This window comes from Pseudoliparis swirei, chromosome 12 (assembly GCF_029220125.1).
Source record: "Pseudoliparis swirei isolate HS2019 ecotype Mariana Trench chromosome 12, NWPU_hadal_v1, whole genome shotgun sequence".
NCBI lineage: Eukaryota > Metazoa > Chordata > Actinopteri > Perciformes > Liparidae > Pseudoliparis > Pseudoliparis swirei.
Genome location: NC_079399.1, coordinates 17597897 through 17621295, shown reverse-complemented (window position 1 = coordinate 17621295; position 23399 = coordinate 17597897). Strand labels below are relative to the sequence as shown.

General features: G+C 44.6%; 1 protein-coding gene across 1 annotated transcript in view; it reads right to left on the bottom strand.

The window, feature by feature from the left end:
* The window catches only part of nt5dc1 (5'-nucleotidase domain containing 1), a 60547-nt gene that overhangs the window by 3222 nt on the left and 33926 nt on the right, over window positions 1–23399 (bottom strand). The window contains exons 8-11 of the mRNA XM_056428255.1: window positions 23053–23150; window positions 9006–9127; window positions 2291–2464; window positions 1192–1354 (exon numbers count right to left, since the gene is read on the bottom strand). Coding sequence (XP_056284230.1) covers window positions 1192–1354; window positions 2291–2464; window positions 9006–9127; window positions 23053–23150 — 557 coding nt within the window. The remainder of the gene's footprint in view (window positions 1–1191; window positions 1355–2290; window positions 2465–9005; window positions 9128–23052; window positions 23151–23399) is intronic.

Sequence of the window (23399 nt, the reverse complement as noted above, 5' to 3'; positions counted from 1 at the left end):
CGACTGGTAACATTTTCCCAGAACTGCCCTTCCGATGAGGTGGATAATTCTACATCTGAATCTGTTAACCCTCCTGTTACCTTTCGGGTCAATTTGACCCCATTCAATGTTTAATGTCGGTGTTCTTTGGGGTCAATTTGACCCCAGGCTGTTTTTCACTGTGTCAAACATATAAGAAATATCAACTTTTTTATATATTTAAAGGGCTATTTAGGTAGTCAACAAACAAACATAAAGTACCTCACACTTAAACTTTGGAAAAAATATTAATTCTAATAATTTTCTGGAGGTTTTAATTGCTGGGGTAAAATTGACCCGGAGGCTAAAATATGGTAGTAAATGTAAAGGTAACAAGAGGGTTAAGTGCTTGTTTCAATTCATGTGAATGTGTCTGCGTTGAAACGATGGGGAGAACGTTTGATGTGGGAACAGAGATATGCAACTGCAGAAAGTCAACGGCCCGATTGTTTTGATTTTATTCTTGAGTTCAACGCCACAAGTTCCATTCTTAGCCATGTTTCTGTGCACCACATGGGTCCTGTTTACAGGAAACACACTGTCAAATTAATTAACAGCGCTTGGTTAAAGGAAATAACACCCGGGTTTGGAATTTTGTCCCGATGTTTAGAGGGCTGAGGAACATCAGTGAACAGTGACTCCTCCTTTATTCCCTGAACCGCATTGAAGGCCTATGGGAGAGAAAAACCGTGATTCCTGATTTTGATATTGGGCAACAAATAGAGAGAACCTTCTTTCACTTTTGAGGCATTTCATGAGCAGACGCGGCTACCCTGCTGAACTGTTAACTCCATCTGAGCCTTCACACGGTTGGAGATCCTTGAGCAGTGGGCCCCCTTGGCCACCCAGGAGTCAAGCTGGGGACCAGGAGGCCGACATCGTATATTCTCCCAGGGTCCTGAAACTCAGGAACGATCTACCTGAGACGCCAACTTTTATTAGATAGTTTACCTTGACATAAGTCTACGGTCTATTTAGAATGTTTTAATAAAATCTTTTTTTAAACTATTTATAGATTTTAATACTCGTTGTATCATGTGGGTAGAGTTTAATGCTTTTTAAAAAGTTGATAATGCTTATTACTGTTATTATTATTTGAACCATGTTTTTATTTTTTTAATTCTGCTTTTTCCCCAACTCCATCAAACCACTTCAGATCTGCCACATGCATACCTGCTATGTGCTCCACACTGGGGATGGCCATGGTGCTGTATTTGTGGATGCTGTGGCAGCACCAGGTCAGTTTCTGGCTCTCCTCGTCCCCTCCTCCGCTTTGGCTCACGTCGACGAAGTAGGAGCCCCACTGGTTGGACGCATCGGAGGGCGACTTCATGCCCTGTTGAGACAGTCCACGCACAGACTCAACTCTGTGGCTGTGGTGCAGCGATACATGTGCAGACGTGTGCAGACATGATGAAAAGGAGACCGAGCTCGAGGGAGGACGGTGAGACTTCAAACGTGCTTTAACCAGAGCAGCTTCCAGGGAGTGACTGTCTACTGCATGCATCATCATTATTATTTTCTGGGAAACGTCAGAGTGGAGATATTAGGGAGCGTGGGGGGGGATTTCTCTCAGCATGCGGAGGCAGAGACCCCCCTGACCTCCATGTAATCCGACCCAGATGAGAAGGGAACAAACTCATCACAAAATGCAGCGCTTCACACGGCTGCTCCAGAGTGCACAGGAAGCGCGTGCAGTGAATCACAGGAATCGAAGAGAACAGCGTTATGGCCGCGCAACCATCAGAGATGATGCCGATGAATGAAGAAGGCGAACACGGGACGAGGAAAGCCGTTTCATCGAGCTCATCCCCATCGAGATTTCATCTAAATGTTGGCATTATTGTTGACTTGTTACTACATCCCTGTTCGTCGGGCCAGAGGGTTTTGGGGGTCAGCGTTCTGTATTTAAGCAGAGAGAGAAGAGTCTGCTCCTGACAATGTGCCCAGGCTCCTCACTGCTTGACCATCAGGGCCGCAACACACTGCTGGTTAAAGTCTGCATCTGCCCTGTGAGACAGAGGGCAGCCGTTACGTCTCCATTCACAGCGACAGCGCCTATTTTGCATTGCACTCGCTACAACTTAAATTTTTTTTTTTTAAAGAGTAACAAAAAATCTATGCTTTAGAATCGCAAGTTATCTTCTTTTTCCCCACTGTTTATTGGGGTGCGTCGGCGGCCGGTGTCGCCCCCGGAGCCTCCAGCAGAGACGAGGAGCGAGCCGCAGAGGCCTCACTGCTAAACGGGAAACAGCTGCTTCCGGGAACTTACCTCAAACTTTCCCTTTTTCTCCAGCGGCTCCACTTGGGCCTCGTTGGACACCGCCGCGTCACTCTTCGGGACGCCCTCCCCCTCCATTTCCTCCACGATCATCACCGTCTCCCACTTCCCGAAGCTGCTGGCGGGGAACATGTCCGACCTCATGCTATCTCCAAAATACACCACCTGCAGGGTAACGGGGCGGGGGGGTAGACAGAGAGCACAGATTGTTTACTTTCCCCAGCTTTCAGTGCTGTGGTGAAGAAGTCTTATCCGAGTCAAGTCAAAGTCAAGCTGGCTTACGTCTCATGTCCCTCAGGGTGAACTAGACCAGACATGATGAGTCTGCAAAACTCATCACAAACTCTCCGACCACCTCCTCCCTATTGTCTTGCACATCTGGAAAGGAAAGCAAGCTACGGCAGGTTTTACTGAGACACATTACAAAACTGAAGAGCAGGAGCACACGCCACGTTCTAAGTTTTGATTCCCATTTCAACAACCGTTTGTTCCCATCTCCCTTTTTTGGAAAATGGAACGACGAGTGGAGAACGCTGAAATGATAAGACACAGAGGTCTGCTGGCAGGACAAAAGTGCATCGTCGTAAGTGAAAGACCAGTTCACAGGAATACTGGACAATCGGGAATGCTTTGAAATGAATGTTCTCAATAATAACTCTTTTTTTTTTTCATCGAATATTGCATATAAATAAATACACCACATTCTAAAATGAGGCCTTCATGCCTGGATGTCATGTTCTGATTGTAGCTCGAGGCTAAACATCTCCATATCTCCCCCAACCAAAGTCAATATCCCATGTAAGGAAATCTGAAGACTCGCATTTAGGTGGAATGGAGGCGTGTGGGATTACATTGTAATTGAAATGAAATGAAAGTCACGTTCTCCACCACCTGAAATCTCTCCTAAGAACTCAGATAAGTCTGACCCAAGTGGCATCGTGCAAACCCTATTTGTAGCCATCCTGAAAATGAGTCCGTGCGTGTGAGATGGAACCACAAATCAAGCCTCCCTGCAGGAGCAGACGGCCATCAGGGAGATGCACACGAGGCATTCCAGTAGCCGCGCCCCCCTCGCGGCCCTTCCCCGTGTAAGCAAACAGACGGGCTAATCGGGTCCGTCTCAGAGTAGATTTCGGGAGGGAGGAATCACATTTACACCAGATTTTCTAAGAACGACCCACAGCTGGCTTTCTTACCCCCTCTCCCAAAAAAAGTCCCCGCTCTTCTCGTTTCTCGGCAGTGCTCTTGCCAGAGTCATGGGATCACTACGATAAATATTTACAGAGGCCGAGGATTCCAGCGCGGCGGCAACACGTTACAGAAACGGCTCATTGCGTACGGGGACAGTTACAGTGGGTACGGAAAGTATTCAGACCCCTTTCAAATGTTCACTCTTTGTTTCATTGCAGCCATTTGCTAAAATCAAAAAAAGTTCATTTCATTTCTCATTAATGTAACTCAGCACCCCGTAGTAGAGAGTTGACTTTGTGGAACTTTCTCCTATCTTCCTACTGCATCTCTGGAGCTCAGCCACAGTGATCTCTGGGCTCTTCTCCCACGATGGCTCAGTTTGGCTGGACGGCCAGGTCTAGGAAGCGTTCTGGTCGTACGTATAGACAGGTGTCCAGTTAGTTTATTTAAACACAGCTGGACTCCAATGAAGGAGTAGACCCATCTTAAGGAGGATCAGAAGAAATGGACAGCATGGGAGTTAAATATGTGTCACAGCAAAGGGTCTGAATACTTATGACCATGTGATGTTTCAAAAATGTCTACATTTCTGTTTTTTTCTGTCTCGGCTGGGTGCTGAAAATGAACTTTTTTGATTTTAGCAAATGGCTGCAATGAAGCAAAGAGTGAACATTTTAAAGGGGTCTGAATACTTTCCGTACCCACTGTACGTGAGCGGGAACCACACGGGGCGCTGCGTGAGGGAAGCGCACCGTGAAGGGAAGCAGACTGCAGGACGGGCAGACGCGTCTCCTCCAAACACGTCTGCGACACCGTTCATTTGTTGTATGGGCTGTTGCCGTCAATCCCTGACCCCGAGCATGACTTGCTATATGCCACAACGTGGTTACGCCCGTCTTTTTGACGCAACTTCTGTGATCAGATGCGCCAGGTCTGAACTCGGCTGTGTGTGTGTGTGTGTGTGTTTTACACTTCAGTGTAACCGCTGTATTTCCGACACATTCTCCACAATAAAAGTTGTTTTAGCTCCGCTAAATCAGTGGCAAACACATTTTTCTACAGTCTTCAAAATTAAAGTCCATGTTTATTTTGTTACTTTTTTAAATTTTAAGCAGCAAAATCAGAAATGGTTGAGTTTTCATCACCAGTGACTCAACAGGACTCAGACAATGAGTCCCAGCCCCAATTTCCCCCCTTTGCCTTTTCTCTACTTGGGAGAGGAACTCCTGGAGGGGAAGGGGGGGTGATGGGATAACCTCACTAAATTCTCCAATATGTGTCTAGTTTTTAAAGTTCTGAATGATATGGCTCCTCCCCCACTTGGTGAATTTATCACACAAAACACGCAGAGTAGTAAACAAACTAGATCTGTGGAGAGAGGTGACTGTATCATCCCATTTAGGAAAAGTTCCTTTAGCCAGTCTGTGTTCTCAGTGAAAGCAGGACACCTCTGGAATGCCTCTGCAGATACGCACTAGCAGAACATATCACTCTTTTAAACACAGCCTGAAGAACTGGCCTTTTAGCAATCAGATGGCCTATATTTGATCGTAACCAGTATGTTTTTTAGCTTTTTATGATGTTTTTGTGATAACCATTTTCTGCATTTGTGAAGGCTTGTGATATCTGGCCGCAGGGACTACGGTGGAAATGTAGCCTTAGCTAAGACTGACACATTTCCCCCTGGGTTGATTGATGCGTACGGTCCCTGTTCAAATGAATGAATAAATAAATGAAAATGAAATGGACAAGTCTTAGCGTCATCGTTATGAAACTTCCCAGAGCAGCCCCAGAGCGGTGTTGACATTTACTGAATGGATTCAAATCAACTCCCATGTACCATTTTGCCTCAAATAAAAAGCGTGGACTTTATTCACCTTAACTGCAGAAGTTAACAGGCTTTTATTTAAATCAGGCCGAGTAATGGAACTAGCGATTTATATTACTACATAGATAGACATATCTATATGAATTTGGGCTCTGCATTTAACCTATCCTTATGAGGATGAAGTGGGCTGCTGTAAAGGGCCTGTAAGCTTATTGCTCAAGGACACGGAGCCGGGGTTCAAACCTAAGGACAACCAGCTCCTCCCACAGCCGCCATATACCGCTACTACTACCACCGCCAATGAATTGGAGGGCGTTTACGAGTTGTCCGCAATTAATGTTGCCATGGCATATTGTGAAGGGAGGAAAGGGGAAGGTATGTGGTCCTTGACCGGTGGACCCTACGTCACCTACGTCACCTCCATCTCCCAATCCCCCGTCACACTTCCATTAGACTACTAAGGTGCTGACGTCGGTCTGAACGCCAACGAGATGATGATTAGGAAGAGCTGATGTAACGAGCGGCTGTTGAAGACCGTCCAACATCTGGTTTATTATACAGGAAATGGTTCAAAGATAAGGACTCCAGAGGTGGTGATGGAGCTCATCAGGGCTGGACTGCAGCTTTAAGATGAGAAGCAGCAGCGTGGGCCTTCCCTTATCAGCTCATCACTCAGAGGAGCAGTTAAAGCCAGAGCCAGGCCCAGGTAAATAGAGCTGCAGGCATGCAGAGGGGCCTTCATGAGCACATTCTTCAGCACACTGTGGGGCCTGGAGGTACAGGGAGGGGAGGCAAAACCCCATTTTGTCATTTTCAGGCCTGAAAGGTTGTATTCCTCTTGAGTTGTCAAAGATTGAGATCATTGAAAATCTTTTCAATGCAGGTCAGACCACGCAATAATAAGGACAATCTAACTACAGAGTTTTGAGAAAATGAGCAGAAAGATCAACAACTTTAAGATCCTTTGACTTGGCGTAGCAACAGAAACGAGATGGGGCATTTTCTTGGTTTGACAGTGTGAGGATAACTCATTTAACTTGACTGTCCAACTCAAAGGGAGAGTGCAATATCGTGCAATCGGTGCACCATCAGCCCCATCAAATAAAAATCCACAACGCATTAAACAAAACATCAACCCCTTTATTGGCATGCTCGAGGATTTTCACATTTGACTGCAATACCCTTGAATCCAAACTCCTCCTCCTCTAAAAAAAAAAAAAAGCAGAGACACTTCAGAATGATAACAGCTCCGTGTATCGGGGCCGAATCTCCACGCTCGTGCCCCCCATCCGTTTTGAGCACCGTGCCGAGAGAGGATTGAATGGCTCTATTCAGCCCACCTGCATTAAGTCCTGTCAGGTGAACGTGGAGAGAACTGAACACACAGAGCGTCTCAGGTCACCCCAGAGGAGTGTTTAAAGCAGCTCTAAGTGCAGGTTGACACCGAATTCCACAGGAGCTTTCTCCACGTGGCTGTGGAACAGAGGGGGCATTGAGCAGAGGGCCGGGAGGAGGGGGGGGGGGGAGCCGGGGATGTGGACGATGACGAGCACTGCTGCCTGAAATGCCTTGAATATTTTGTCCAGCGGGATACGACCACGAGCTCCGTTCTGTTTTTAAACGTCACCATTACCAGAAATGTTACCCGCGTCAAAGCCCCCTGGCATGGAACCAGACAATTACATTCTTATTCTGTAGTCTTCATTGTTTGGTACTTCGGGGGGGAAAGAAAGCAAAGAAATTGCTGAGAAAGAGGGATGAACGACTGTCAATAACGCAAAGTGACTCCTTTCAAATGAATTACCATGAACTCCTCCAATCTATAATAATCAGACATTTTAACTTCACTCATCCATCACATGCGCAGATCATATGCCCGTGTATCAAGTAGCAGAACCATTACCGCCCTGTGCATGCACAGTGCACTCTGCCATGTGCAGCCACACTACCGCTGACACCACTCTACTGTCGCAGCCAATAGGACGACATGCGTCGGGTCAATCAGGATCACATTAACGGAGGAAATAGATTTGGTTTTATGATATTTCAGTTCACCTATAAGTAGCATACAGTTTGCAACTAAACCTTCTGCTGGGTAGTTAGTGTTTACCATGTGTCAGTTTAATTTTTAACATTTCTTTTTTTCCGTTAACTTCATAGAGGATTTCTTTTGTTTCTCGACACAAGGACACGGTACAGGACTCCTCTCCAGCTCCCTCCAGACCACTGCACCATGTGATGGATTATCCCTGCGGACGAGGCGTTCCAGTGTGGGACAGCGAGCTTCTCCTCCCCCACGAAGCCACCGGCCAAGTAGCTTTCACTGCACTGTCTAATGTGAGCTTTTGTGGCTGGCTCAAAGTCAGACCGCTGAGGGGCACGGATGATTCGCCTGTGTGTGTGTGTGTGACATGGTTTGTGCTTGCATTTCTATTCTGTGGTGTTGTGGCCAGTCTTCGCCCGAGAAGGTTATTAAATGTGTCCATGAGCACGACAGACCCGCAACGAGCTCCTCAGAGACATTGGTGTGGTGTGTATCTGTTATTTATTTAAACCGTCTCTTGCTGTTTCTGACACCCGTATGCCTGAGGGACATGCCGCATTACTAACGCCATAAGCACATGGAAACTAATATCTCACAAAGCTGCTGCGGCACATTTTAAGTGAGTGTTTTTTTTTTTTGGATGGGTGTATTTGTTTGACCTTCTGTTTTTGGGACGTCTCAAACATGAAATATAAATGTGTATTGTTTCTCGTTACATGTGAACAGAGTCGGAAAGTAGAGCTGAACGTCTCTGGACACACCGTAGGCCCGTCCCTCTGGCATCCCGGCGTAAATTGGCACCCACTTTGAGGGGAATTTTTATAAAACATGTGGGTAAAAACCTCTCTGATGTGTTGCCTTCAGGATCTGGCGAGACGATACAGATCATCAAACAAGAGTTCCGACTTAATATAGCGTGAAACTGCAAGCAAGGCAATGCATTGCGATTTTAAAAACCGTAATGGATAAAATCAGCGTTTAAAAAAAGTTGACTTTTAAATGCAATCATGCATTTCTCAGTCCCTGAAACATCCGACATCCAAGCCGCTGTGTGCTCTGGATCTTTGCGTGTAAACTTTTCATAAAAATAAATATTTTTTTAAATTATGTTTCCTTTCAGTTTAGCTTCAACTGTTAAGCTTTATTGTGAAGCTGCCAGGTCCCCAGATCAGTGTAATCACAACTGATGGGAATGATGAGAAGAACAACTACGTTTTTTAGTGAGAGAGCATGCTTACCTTCATGTTATGTCAACACAACGACTCTAAAAAAGTAATTTAGCTTTTATCAAGCCGAGTTCTATACCTTACCTGAGAGGTAAAGGAGAAAGAGCGCTCTGATCTCCGTGGAAACCGAGCCTAAGAAAGGACTGCATTGTATCGGAGAGGCATGAGGGGAGTTGGCTGCACTGTGTGGCGTGTTTCATCAGTGGGCTCGGAGCGTGCTGGCACACAGCATCAGTCCACAGTCGTGCCGAGGGCCACGCTCCTCCTCTCCATCACCCTAGTGTGAATCTCCCCGAGATGATTTATCATTCTATTCAGCCTCTGCCAGAAAGAAGTTGGAGTCAACCTCAAAGCGAGCCGGAGATGTTTGCTCGCTCCTGTTTTTGTGCGTGCAGGACAAGGCGGCGGGCGGCATACCTTTGGCTCTGGTTTGCCCGTCATGGTCTTAACCAGCTCGTGGAGGTGCGGCCAGTTGCCCTGGGAGTACCAGCCGGGTTTGTCCAGCGACGGCAGCCCCTCGCTCTCCTCCACGTCGTTCACTGCGGGTAGAGAGGAGAGGGAGTCAGACACCACAGTTGGACCAAACCGACAGCAGCTGCGTGACCGCCGGCACCGAAAACCTCAGACGGCTGAACATCGCCGCACTCACCAGCAGAGCCACACAGAGACAGAGTAGCAGAAGCAGCAGAGGATTTAGGCTCCCAGTACACTCCCAGTAAAGTGTTCGGTCTGCTCCCGCAGTTAAATCTTAGGGGTTGTGATGAATAACAGGATAGGAGCGCAGGACTTTTCACTAATAAGCATCTTGCATTTCAGTATGTAGCAAGGAGAACAAAAAGCAACAGATTTCTGTTTTGATCATTAATCATTCTCCGAAATTTCACTGAGAAAAAAGAAAAGAGCTGTACAAACTCTAAAACCAATTCAATTACATTCAGTTTATTTTATATTGCACAATACCGCAAATTAAGAATTTGTCCCCGCGGGCTTTACAATCTGTACACATAGACATCCCTGTCCCAGGACCTCACATCGGATCAGGGGAAAAAAAATAAAAAATAGAAAAAAAACTTTCACAGGGAAAAAAGGGAAGAAACCTTCAGGAGAGCAACAGAGGAGGATCCCTCTCCAGGATGGACAGAAGCAAGAGATGTCATGTGACCAGAAGGAAGCATTACAAAGTTACATAGACACATTAAATGAATTAAAATAACCCAGGCAGGTCATCATTCTAGCACGATCTCTGTTGAAGGAAATTAAAATAAATAATAACAAAACCATCCTCCGAATGAAACAGGAAAAAAACACAAGGCTTAATTGAAGTGACTTTGGTTTTGAGTATTTACTTGACTGAGAAGTCACGCTGCGTTCAAAAGATATCCGATAGCCGTATTCCCGCGGCCGTCACCACAACTCAGCAGAGGAGCGGGAACGCTTCCAAAAGCTCACAATTACCCTCTGAATATTGACATTCTGAGCTCACGCAGCTCATGAATAGTGACTCAGGATTTTCCACTTGATGGCCACGAGTTTTACATTTGCTTCGGAGAGGATACAAAATAAAAAAAGTTTGGTGAAGAGTCTCTAAAGCTCCAACTGAGAGCATTTAAATGACTTCACTGAATATAATGCCACTCGTGTTTCATCATGTTGCAGCTCGTCTCCAAATGGACTCATTCTAGTTGAATACCACAGTGAGAAGAGGCCCCCGGCGGTACTGTGAGGCCGTGTTAAGGCACAGCAGCGTGTTGCGCTGCATGCCATCAGCATTCAGATGCACTTCCTGTGAAAACGCACACGGCAATGTAAAAACATCAATCAACGCATATGTACTAATAATATTATATATCTTTTCAGCACTTAGACTCTCACTCGTTACCCAATATGAAAACTGATTCGTAGCGATAAATCAATGTGTAGCTGTCAAACATAAGCTGTGGTTATAATCCTTCCGCGGGCGGGGGGGAGGGGAGATGACGACGCTAGTAATGGCCACCGGAGAGGGGCAGCTCAAGAGGAGGCACGGCCACCGCAGCGCGCCATATTAGAACATTCCACAGTGAGCGTTTTTTTACATGTATTAATATATGAAGTGCTGGATTTGTCTGGTCCCAATATCATAACAATAACTCAGCTTCGACTCAAACTGCCACCCAGAGATCTGCCACCAGTGTGGCTCAGAATGTCGGCTGAACAATAGTCCACCCTGGAATAACTGTTGTTTCTGCCTGCAGCCGAAACAAGTCGTGAACCCCGACTGTCATTACCACCATTGAGGTCAATGCGGCGAACAATTGATTATTAACAATAATGGGGCAACGTTATTATTTATTTGGAGTCACGTTTGTGTCCATCTGACAAATGTTCATTTTCCTTTTAGGTTGTTTTTTTGCATCAACCAACTCTTGAGGGAAATATCCGGCTCTTCAGAAAGATTCATAAACAAATATTCCCTCTCCATCACAGCCCATGACCAACGAGATGTGTGTGACGGTTGTGTGTGTGACGGTGTGTGTGTGACGGTGTGTGTATCGGTAGACTCGGCTCTCTGCCTGTATTTTATTATTTTGCTGCGGACGTCAACTTCTTGCATTATTTAAATGTATTTAACTTACAAGAGAGTCCTGGCCAAGACAGCAGGAGCACATTAAACACAGTTTCAGACATACAACATAAAACGGTGACAGACGATACAAAAATAAAAAGATAATAATTTTGAGTAAACTCAAAACTAGGACTCAAATCATCACATCCCAGTTTATACCTGAGTCAAAAAATATCTAAAACCAGATGAACCTTTCTCCAACTCTTTCAATCTATTTTTAAAACCACCCAAAGGAGAGAGAGCAAGACTCCAGGTCACAAAGTGCCAAACGAGCCACGAGCGCTGCAAACTTTCTGAAGGTGGTGGAGGTGAAGAGCCGGGGGGCAGAGTTAGTGTCGTGCTCTGATGACAGCGGTGTTTTCGACTTTCACCAGAAGAGAAAACAGAAGCTGCTTTTGGTTGAGAGCTCACTTGCCCTTACATACATAAAAAAAGAAGAAGTTGTTTTTTTATAGACAGGCCAGTCTTCCCTTCCACTGACCGGACTTGGCATCGCACTCGGACATAATTAATGCAGCTCTAATCCAGAGTCATACAGTGCGGACTGTATTCACACAACCGCGACACTATATGGCCTCAAACTGCTAAAGAGAGAGTTGAGCTGTAAACTCTCGAGATAAATAAATGGTAATTTAATAAGATCGACGACCACATCTAGCGGATGCTCCTCGTCTCAGGACAGCATGAGACGCGGCCAACACGACAAATTAAACATGCCCGATTCAAATGAATTCCTGAGGACCTTTCCCCTTGTTTGTATCGGATATCTGACGACCACACTAGCGTGTATTGATTCTACTTCGCTTTAGGTTCTGAGTAAACTACACTGCTGCTGGCTTTATATGCTCCACACCGGTTGATGGAAACACATCCAATTGGCTTCTTTTTATTTTTTTGCACCATTTCAAATATTTGCTCTAAAATTGCATGTAAACTCTGCCAATGCCAGGTTTAATACTCAGTCTACATCCAGTGGGTCAGACTCATGAGATGATGACTGAAAGAAATCCGCAAAGCAAGCATATCATCATTTTAAAACAGATCATTTAATCTAATAACATAATTATAATCGTAAGTAGTGCCATAAGAAGTATATGAGTCAATCGAATTATCTGTCATTTGTGGCCGAGGTTATATTTTTAAGAAATTTCACAAACTTTCTGTCCTCACGTTTTGAGGTTATTTACTTGATTGCTTCATTTCAACTTGAAGCCAGGAACAGGAGTGAGTTAACTGGAACTCTGGCACAGATGTCGGCAAGCGCTCATTACTATCTGGATTGAAAATGCGGAAGGTTATGTTTTGATCGCCGTGTATTTATTTATTTATTTATTTGTATGCGCGTTACTCGCATAACACAAAAATTATTAAACCGAATCGCATGAAATTTGGTGGGATGATTGGGTATTATCCGGGGACCATTTGATTAGATTTTGGGATCAATCGGGTCAAAATCTTCTTTTTACCATAGCACGGTCAATTTTTATCCAATTGGCATGCAACTAATGCCGAAATGTTCATAATTCAATGCCCAATCTTGTGATATGCGAAGGTATGCGCTCTACCGAGTGCCCATTCTAGTTATATCTGGATTGGGAGGGTCTGGTTTGTAGGAGCACCAACTAACAGCGTATTTCAGAGAACACCGAGAAAAGATAAGACACACAGACGGGGAAGTATGTGCGGCACTATCATAAATACACGATTGATTTTTGGCAGAATTGATTTAGATTTGGTGGTCAAATTTGAAAGTTTCCAATTATATTGCTTACATTTTTAAAAAGGGACACTCTGCATTTGGACATGAAGATCAGTTTGCTTATCATGCCGAGTAATACTTAGCCTGAGAAAACAGTTATATAATGACTTCTATGGCATAGATGGAGTCTGCCAAAAACAATGATGATGTCATCAGCGTTATCTTGGCTGAAGCTGGCAGACTTCACATTTTTAACAATACGGTGGCTTGGGGTTTAAAACGTGGGCCTCTACTGAGCATGAAGGCTCTAACTATAGGCTGTCTATAAGAGGTGGACTTAGTCTATGAGACGTCCCCCATTGGCTTGTGGACAACACCGCGGTCGCAACCTGTCAATCACATAGTAGCCCCGCCTTAAAGCATACCCTGCTTTAGGGTCTATGTTACACAAAATGGACCATTATTTACCAAATAAACATCATGCTGTTCTGAAGAAGAGAGTGAGACCATAAACTCATAAATAAGTCATTTTCTCAAAGACTTCTATACAAACTCACAGTCGCCCCCTGCTGGTCAGTATAACAAATATAAGTACACAGCCCTTTAGGATTGGCGTTACTGTTTAAATCAGAGGGTCTAAAACCAGGAGACACTTTTGAGTTGCATTATGGGAGTTTTGGGCTTTTTGCAGCTCCATTGTTGTTTTAATTTATTGTGAGTGGCCCCGACTTTATAGCAGTGCAATACATAGACACATACATTTTGAATGTTACTCAAATGTAGAAACGTCTATGTTAATTGTTGAAACCAATGGGTTGCTGCTATTCGTGGTCAGGTCTCCCTCGTCAAAGAGGAAAAAGTTGCCCACATAATATGTAGGATGTATTTGTAATGTCAGCAAGTGACACATCTTTAACTTAAAGTTGAAACTAATGAATAGCTTCCTAAATGTGGTGCGCTTTCCTTGGCTGTTATCGAGGGATTGATAGAACAACTTCTTTGAAGAAGATAATTGCTCCTCTGGGTCTCCTCTGAATGGCATTTAAGAGCAACGGCAGCAGGTTGAAGGCAGATTCTCACTCTCAATAACAAAACCATGGTGCTTCACAGAGTACAGGCCACCACGGGTTCAAACTGAGGTTAAATATGCTATAAATATTGTGACGGGGGAGAGTGAAAGAGCAGAGATGAGCACCTGCACATGTGGGACACGCACACGACTTTAGGAGGAAGAGGAATGAGAGCTATGTGGTCTGGAGGCGAGCAGCAGCTTTGAAGACATCCTGCTGCATTTCCAATGAACACCTCATGGAGCCGGAGCTCATGAAGGGATTTAGGCAAACAACTTTTTTTGTGACATGCCACTCAGTGATTACGACACATTTTAAATAACAATCTTGGAGGACTTTCACAGCTATAATTGCTCAACACACGGCTAACCCCGATCATGAAGAAAGCTAGAGGCTCGCCCCATCTGTGCAATATTATGTATATTTAATGTTTTCCTTACTTACTTTTTTTACACTCCATATATCTTTGACATTCAACTTGTTTTGAGTTCATAGATGCCAAATATTTGGTTGTGTTCCTTGTAGTTTCTGAGGCAACTGAGCAAAATGAACATTGTAAAATAACTAGCGTCAAAGCCTTTTGTTGTTGTACATTCACGATGGGCTTCTGGAGCCTTACGCAGGTCTGGCAATGAGAGCCACTTCACTGCCAGTTAAACTGTGGGACATTACAACTCTTTCTCATGAGGATCAGCGCGAGTTTAAACTTTTACACAGATAGTCGGCCGTCGGTTTGAGAACACTTCCTCACAGATGGATACCGCCCAAGCAGAAGTGGAAGTGGAATGAATCATGTATGAGCTGATGATTACTTTATGTACTGCAGTGTTTCCCCTACCATTATAACAGGGTGGCGAAATAAACTAAACTAAACTAAGGGGTTAAAAGGGCCCCATTTGTGAATCCCACAGAACCAAACCCACCCCGGGATGGGGTGTAGGAGTAATCACACGAGGTGATTCTCGCCAAACCGTCCCACCCCGTTGGGGAGGTAGGCGATTCATAATCAGACTCGCCTATGAATCGCTCCTCCCGTGTAGGCGATTCTGAATCGCCTGTCGCCCACCGCTCCTGTGGGATTCACAAATCCCTGCTGCTTTGCTGGAAATCACTTCTACTTATAGACTCTGGTCCGGTGCTCCGTGATGTCACTAGCGACGTCACAGCACAGAACCAAAGCGGCTTACATGTCATGTGACAATGTTTCCATGGTGACGGACAAGGCCGCGGAGATCGAAGGCACCGACACGTGACTTCCACCAGGAAACCTGTTTATATGTATGTATGTACATGTTGTGTATGTATATATGTACTTATGCGTGGACATACTACTGTTTATATCTGTCAGGGGACACAACATGTAACTATCTAATCTTTCATGGAACAATGTAATTCTCAGGCAGGTTACTGATGCCAACAATGGTGCTAAAACGCTAGCTCGCGATTAGCATCCGCTAGCTAAACGGCGCTATCCTTAATTAACTGTCTTCTCCTTAACTACTACACACTTAATAACTATCAAAATATAGCACCGCCGAAGCGAGCGAACATAACATTAATATATACACTACCGTTCAAAAGTTTGGGATCACTTAGAAATGTCCTTATTTTTCAAAGAAAAGCATTGTTTCTTTCAATGAAGATAAAATTAAATCAATCAGAAATACACTCTAGACATTGTTAATGTGGTAAATGACTATTCTAGGTGGAAACGTCTGGTTTCTAATGAAATATCTCCATAGGTGAATAGAGGCCCATTTCCAGCAACTATCACTCCAGTGTTCTAATGGTACATTGTGTTTGCTAATCGCCTTAGAAGACTAATGTCTGATTAGAAAACCCTTGAAAACCCTTGTGCAATTATGTTAGCACAGCTGAAAACTGTTTTGCTGATGAGAGAAGCTATAAAACTGGCCTTCCTTTGAGCTAGTTGATTATCTGGAGCATCACATTTGTGGGTTCGATAAGACTCTCAAAATGGCCAGAAAAAAAGAAGTTTCCTGTGAAACTCGCCAGTCTATTCTTGTTCTTAGAAATGAAGGCTATTCCATGCGAGAAATTGCAAAGGAACTGAAAATTTCCTACAGCGGTGTGTACTACTCCCTTCAGAGAACAGCACAAACGGGCTCTAACCAGAGCAGAAAGAGAAGTGGGAGGCCCGGTGCACAACTCAGCAAGAAGACAAGTACATTAGAGTCTCTAGTTTGAGAAATAGACGCCTCACAGGTCCTCAACTGGCAGCTTCTTTAAATGGTACCCAAAACGCCAGTGTCAACGTCGACAGTGAAGAGGCGACTCCGGGATGCTGGCCTTCTAGGCAGAGTGGCAAAGAAAAGCCATATCTGAGACTGGCCAATAAAAGAAAAGATTGGTATGGGCAAAAGAACACAGGCATTGGACAGAGGAAGATTGGAAAAAGGTGTTATGGACAGATGAATCCAAGTTTGAGGTGTTTGGATCACACAGAAGAACATTTGTGAGACGAGAACAGGTGAAAAGATGCTGGAAGAGTGCCTGACACCATCTGTCAAGCATGGTGGAGTAATGTGATGGTCTGGGGCTGCTTTGGTGCTGGTAAAGTGGGAGATTTGTACCAGGTAAAAGGGATTTTAAATAAGGAAGGCTATCACTCCATTTTGCAACGCCATGCCATACCCTGTGGGCAGCGCTTGATTGGAGCCAATTTCCTCCTCCAACAGGACAATGACCCAAAGCACACCTCCACATTGTGCAAGAACTATTTAGGGAAGAAGCAGGCAGCTGGTATGCTGTCTGTAATGGAGTGGCCAGCACAGTCACCAGATCTCAACCCCATTGAGCTGTTGTGGGAGCAGCTTGACCGTATGGTCCGCAAGAAGTGCCCATCAAGCCAATCCAACTTGTGGCAGGTGCTTCAGGAAGCGTGGGGTGACATTTCAACAGATTACCTCAACAAATTAACAGCTAGAATGCCAAAGGTCTGCAATGCTGTAATTGCTGCAAAAGGAGCATTCTTTGACGAAAGCAAAGTTTGAAGAAAAAAATTAATACTTCAAATACAAATCATTATTTCTAACCTTGTCAATGTCTTAACTATATTTTCTATACATTTTGCAACTCATTTGATAAATAAAAGTGTGAGTTTTCATGGAAAACACGAAATTGTCTGGGTGATCCCAAACTTTTGAACGGTAGTGTATATGGCACTTGTGTATGTTTCTCACCTGTAAATACCAAGACTTGCATTAATAGTTGGTCACTGTCAGTGTTACGCTGGTCTAACTTGTTTGTTTAAGACAAGAATTACGGCACCAGTCATGGAAAACCCGCTACTGCCCCTACTGGCGAACACAAGTATCGCCCTGCAGCTACTTCAGGTAAAAGAAGGATAAGGAGGTGAAATAAGGATGATGGGGGCAAGGTACTAACACACTACAATAACAATTCTGATAACAATATTTTCCCTTAAAATATCCAGGGTGCCACTTATGTATATATGTACTTATGTGTGTGCATATATATGTATGTATGAATGTATATATAAATTAGGGCTGTGAAACGATTACAATTTTTAATCAGGTTAATCACAGGTTTCTGTGGATTAATCATGATTAATCACATATATACATTTACAGGGCTCTCAAGACAGGCAAGAGCTCCGAGAAGAGTTGTTGACGGGGGGGCAAGTGACTTTTTTCCGTCCCGATGTGCGCGCACACGCCGGCATCCGAGCTCTGCGGCGCGCGAGACGGAGATCGGAGTCGTGTTAACGCGACATGTAGAGACAAAATGACATGCTGCTGGTTCGAGATGACCAACAACAGACGGATTGGAAGCTCATTCTGCGCATGCGTTAAATGCGTTAAAAAACAACAACTAGTTAATCCTGTAATTTAATTAACTGAGTTAGCGCGTTATTTTTCACAGCACTAATATAAATATATACTTATATGTTTGTGTATATATGTATGCATGTACATCTATGTATATATGTTTACCATTTTAATTCCCTTTTACACCGAGTCAGGCCTGTACACCAAGTCCATTGTTCCTGCGAAGACTCGCAGCAGAAGACGCTACGCCAGGTTCACGAACTCTGTACCGGACTCTGGCAACAGGAATTCAGCCAGGAAACCACATGGGGACCCCACTGGACCACTGCCAAGGGGGACGTGGGACCACTAGAGGGCTGAACAGGAGCCGGAGCGAGCTGCATACAATTCATAATACAATACAGCAAAAAAAGTATTAAGAAAGTCGTAACAAAGCCATAGATCACTGAAGCGAGACTCTCTCTCATTCCCTTCCCCCTATCCACAGACACCTGTGGTTGTTTTCTCCCCAGGACCCTTCAAGGCTATCTCCATGGCAACGACCATCTTGCGGTCTGGGAACTTTGTCTGTTGTGGACTGGGGGAGGACGACACACCAGGCCACTCACACACGAACTTCAACACACTGATATGTGCAAGAAATCATACCACTCCTGCACTAGCTGCATCACATCACTCTCTGCACTGGCTGCACTCACTGGCAAAAAAACTAAGAATCACTTTAAAACCTTCTTCTCTTTGACTCTTAAAAAGTCTCATATCAAGACACCATCATCTCTTGAGGCTTCCCTAAATGCGGCCTTACTACTGTTGCTAGACCTCTAACAGAAAGTAGACTCTAAAGAAGTTAGAAGATCAAAAGTAGAATGGGGAGTTAGCTCTTTACTTAAAAACCTTCAGTTTAGTATTCAGTCCCCAGTCCGGGAGGCAGACACAGTTTTCCCTCTTGACCTTTGACCAGGCTTATAGTGCTTATAGTTAGTTATAGTTAGGCTGTTGCCAGTTCCTGCTATATGCTTATCTTGCTGATAGCTTTTAGGGGCACATAGCTGACCTATCTCCTCTTTTTCTCTCCTTAAGGATGAATTTCATTTCTCTCTCCTCTCTCAACTCATCTCTGCTCCACTCCCATCTCTCCCCTTTAGTCCTTCTTTTTCTCTTGGGGTCTCAAGGACCTTATGAGACGGCCCATCTGCCTATCGGACGATGGTCTGCCTGGGGTCTGGAATCTGCTACGCCACTGTCCTGTTGCCATCCTGAGACTCACGCTCTCCCCCACCTCTCCCCATCTGCGCCTGCGGCCTAGGTCTCCATCGTGGAATATACTACTATGGACTATATGAACTAATCATACATATTCATATTCATTGAATGTTTTTCTAAACCTGTCCTTCTCCTTCTACACACATTACATCTATTGCATCTGTCCATCCTAGGAGATCTCCTCCTCTGCTCCTCCAGGTTTTTTCTTTTTTTTTCCCCCTTTGGGTATTTTGGGTTTTTTCCTGGTCCGTGTTGGTTTTGGGGCAGGGGATGTATGTGTACAGATTGTAAAGCACTCCGAGACAAATTTGTAATTTGTGAAATTGGGCTATACAAATAAACTGAATTGAATTGAATTGATATGCAATCACTACCCCCACCCCCCCGTCCCACGCCTTCGCCTGCTTTGCCCCCCCAGGGTGACAGGACGGGGTCTGTGTCCGGCGCCGTGAAGGCTGACGGACCGGGCTGGCTGCTTGTCGGTGCTGGTTACCTTCTGCCCCCAATGGCGGGGCTATCGCCCAGTCTTTGGCTTACCTCCCCTCCCCCCCTTCCTACTCGTTGCAAGTCATGTCTAAGATGTATGTGCTTATGTGCAATGGTGTTTTTTTTTTTCTCCTGCTCCCACACTGTACCCCTCTAGGGGCATAGTTGGGGGGTTGCTTTTTCTTTTTCTCGCCTCTCTTCCCTCATGTTATGCTGTAATCTTTCATCCACCCTTTCCAAGATGGCGCCGCAGACGGCGCCTCGGTGTCTTGGTGCGCGAATCTTGCACCTTCCGCCAAAGAAAATTCCTCGTTTGTGAAAACATTCTTGGCAATAAACCTGTTTCTGATTCTGATTCTGATAGAATAGTTGGGAGAAAAAGTGATACAAAAGTTAGAGTATATATGTAAAAAAAAAAAAGAACAAATATAGTACATCCTAAAAAGTCATAGAAAAGCTTTAGTAAAGTTCACCATATAAAGGCATCAACAAGTCATCATAAATTAATTAATTAATAGAAAAGTAATAGTTTAGTAAGTCAAAGAAGTCAGAAAAAATGAGTATCTCATTAAAAGTTAGAAACTAAATTATAGTTTAAGTTTGAATTTAAAATGTTTGCTTTCAATATTCAACGACGTCAAACACACCAAAGAGATGTCGTCTCAGTTTGTATAACATTCATTTTGCCGCATATCTAGAGAAGAGGAAGAGGGAGAATAACACCACCTTTATTAACAAGCGACACAACAGAGTCACATGTATAATACACAACACTATCCTTCAAACCAATGTAAAGATTGAGAACCTGTGACCCACTAGAAGAGGAGGCGGCGCCTCTATTTCTGTATTTCCCCTTTTCTTTTGGGACAAAGCTGAAGCCTCTTCAGTCGTCGTGCACCTGCAACCGTCTACAACAGGGGTCCCCCAAACTTTTTCCCTTCTCTGATTGGGGCCGGGGTCAGTTTGTAACAGAAAAAGTGTGACGATCGCAGGGGTGCCTAAATGTAAACATTTATTGTTTTCCAGAAAGCCACACATAACCAAATATTAATAACCCTTTCCGGGATCTTCACACGTTCTATTCGACAGCGGCTAGTCTAGGATTTGCGTGGCCAGACAAAAAAAAAATAGAGAAAAAAATATATCATGCGTCTCTGGTATTGTTCAGGGGGCCGGGCCAAATGTGCAGGCGGGCCGTATCCGGCCCTCGGGCCTTAGTTTGGGGACCACTGGTCTACACAATGAACACCAACCTTGGTTTATGGAAGGAAATGAAATTGTTGCAGTTTGCACTTATGAATGTTTTTTTAAATTTCAATTAATTTTGTAATTACTTAATAAAGTAATAATTTTAATACAATTACGTTTGTATGACTGTTTTTAGGAAACACAAAGGTACCTACTTCTGTGACAATGGGATTGGGCATCTGCCCATATATAAATATATGAATATATGAATATTCAGTTTTCCCACAGTTGAAGATTGACACTGCTCTGCATGAATTTGATTGAAGAAATAAAATTTGCTGTTAATTGCACAAATTGGCCATTCAACCCAAGATTCTTGCAAAAACAGATGATTACTTGCACAGGCAGACAGACACGTCTGAACCAATGACAGAGAGGAAGCTGTGAGTGCCAGAGGCAACACCACTACTTGGTTATGTTAAATACATAAAACATCAGTTTGGCTTAAAATCACAACAAAATTCAAACAAAGCAAAAGTACTTGTGTTAGGTTGGAGCTATAAAACGACAGCGTACCCAGACACATCACCCAGTCTACAAGGACTTCCTCAGACTCGTCTGTGATGTGTCAAAACTAAAGTAAAAGTTATGCCGTTTGATTTTCCCGTGTGGGACCTCGACACAAGTGCAGTGTTTCCCCCACCATTCTATCAGGGTGGCGGCCCGCCCCCCTGAAATCTCCGCCCGCCATCCTGTAATTTTCTCTATCGCTCCAGATTACAGCAGAAGAAATTTAAGGTCCCTTTTCTTTAAGAGCACGTCTTTGTTCTTTTATTAAACTAAACAGCCGTCTGTTATTGATCGTCTCTACACAGCAGCATGTCATTTCTGTCTCTACGTGTCGCGTTACCACTTCTCGGCTCTCCGTCTCGCGCGCCGCAGAGCTCCGATGCCGGCGTGTCTGCGCACACAAGTGAGCATACTCCCACTAGCCGGCAGAGAGCGTTGAATATGTCGCGTGAAAAACAAACCGCTATATCTGCATTTTTTAAACGCTCCCACGGTGGAGAAGATGGAACACGTCGCTGACCCTAACCCAACAAGGAGCCTGCTGGCTGCCATTGCCCTCTCAGTCCCAGTCAGCAGTGTAAACTGAGAGGGACTTCTCCACCATGAACAGAGTAATATAGACTTTTCACAATGGGATTTGCTGTGTAAGCTATGACTATTCTAAGATATCAGCTTTCACTTTTAAAGCCTAACAGTTTATGTATTTGCAGGTCAAGACAAACATCCGCAACAGGCTGCAAGGAGACCATCTTGCTGCCTGCCTGCGGATTTCAATTAATGGGCCAGATGTTTCTGACTTTCCTTATCAAGAGGCTCTGGAACTCTTCTTTGAAAAGCACCGGAAAATCCACTGCAGTGACAAAACGTGCACCCTTTGTGGTGGTCATGAAAATAAATGAACACCAACATGTTTCAAGTGTTTGCGTAAGTCGGTCCACCCCCCCCCCCCCCCTGAAGCTGTAAACCTAGGGGAAACACTATCATTGCTGCAAGTACTTGGAAAATGTTATGTGAAAAAGTATTCTTAATAGACTTCGTCTGTCGCTCGGACCCTAATAAATACATTTTAAGAATGCCGAATAACAAGGAGTAGCCGGTATGTGTGGAGGCCAGAAGAAGAGCAGATGCTTGTCTGGGTTTTTTTCTGCCAACGTGGCACAACTCAGAAAGAGCTAGAGCGAGGGAGCGAGAGAGCGAGAAAGGAGAATATTTCACAGAGTGGATCATCCTGTCTACACATAATGCATCCCCAGTGTTATTGCTGGCAGGAACACAATCCAGATGAGGGATTCAAAAGGGCTGCCAGTGAACACCTTCAACACCAGCATGCAGGATCCGATGACTGGGCCGATGAGTGAGGGGGGGGGGCTCAGGATAGGTCGGAGTCATGAGGGCCGCTGATGACGAGGAGCTGAGCCAATGAAATGATATCGGTCTCGCCAACACAACTAACAGCTGTTTGAAACCTGAGTTGAGATTAAGGCTCAATTGATTCCCTCCGATCTACTAAGAGAAGACGAGGGATGAACTGTCCCTTTAAGGCACTCTCGGAGAAACAGCAAGTACGTTTATTCTTCCACTCTTTTTTCTTCTTCATGAAGAACTATATGGATCATTGTAAACTGATAATCTTTTGGTTTTGGACTTTGGGAAAAAAAAGTGAAATGAAGATATCTGCTTAGGCCCCCCCCACACTATTTGTTAAACCTTTATGATTTATCAAAAGCCGGTGAAGCGCAGTGGGGCATGAGAGCAGCGGGCCAGCACTCACCAAGGGTCCTGAAGGGCCTCTGCTGGGGCACCAAGGAGAAGAAACCGGGCTTCAAGGCGTTTGTGATGATGACGTCAAATAGCTCCTCGAAATCCTTCCTGCGAGAGCCAAAGAAACAACAACAACAACCCCCAACGTCAGGGCAAGGATCCAAACACACTTGAGCTACTCAAGCGCAAATAGCTCCGGTGAAGCTAAACATTCTGCCCAGATGATGGGAAACGTGGAGCGACAAGCAGCAAATACACTCCCAGTGGTGGTGGGGGGTGGGGGGGATGCTTACTGACGTAAACACGCAGTCATGGAGTGATAGCGTGCATGTCGGGAGCCGGATGGTGTCTCCAAGG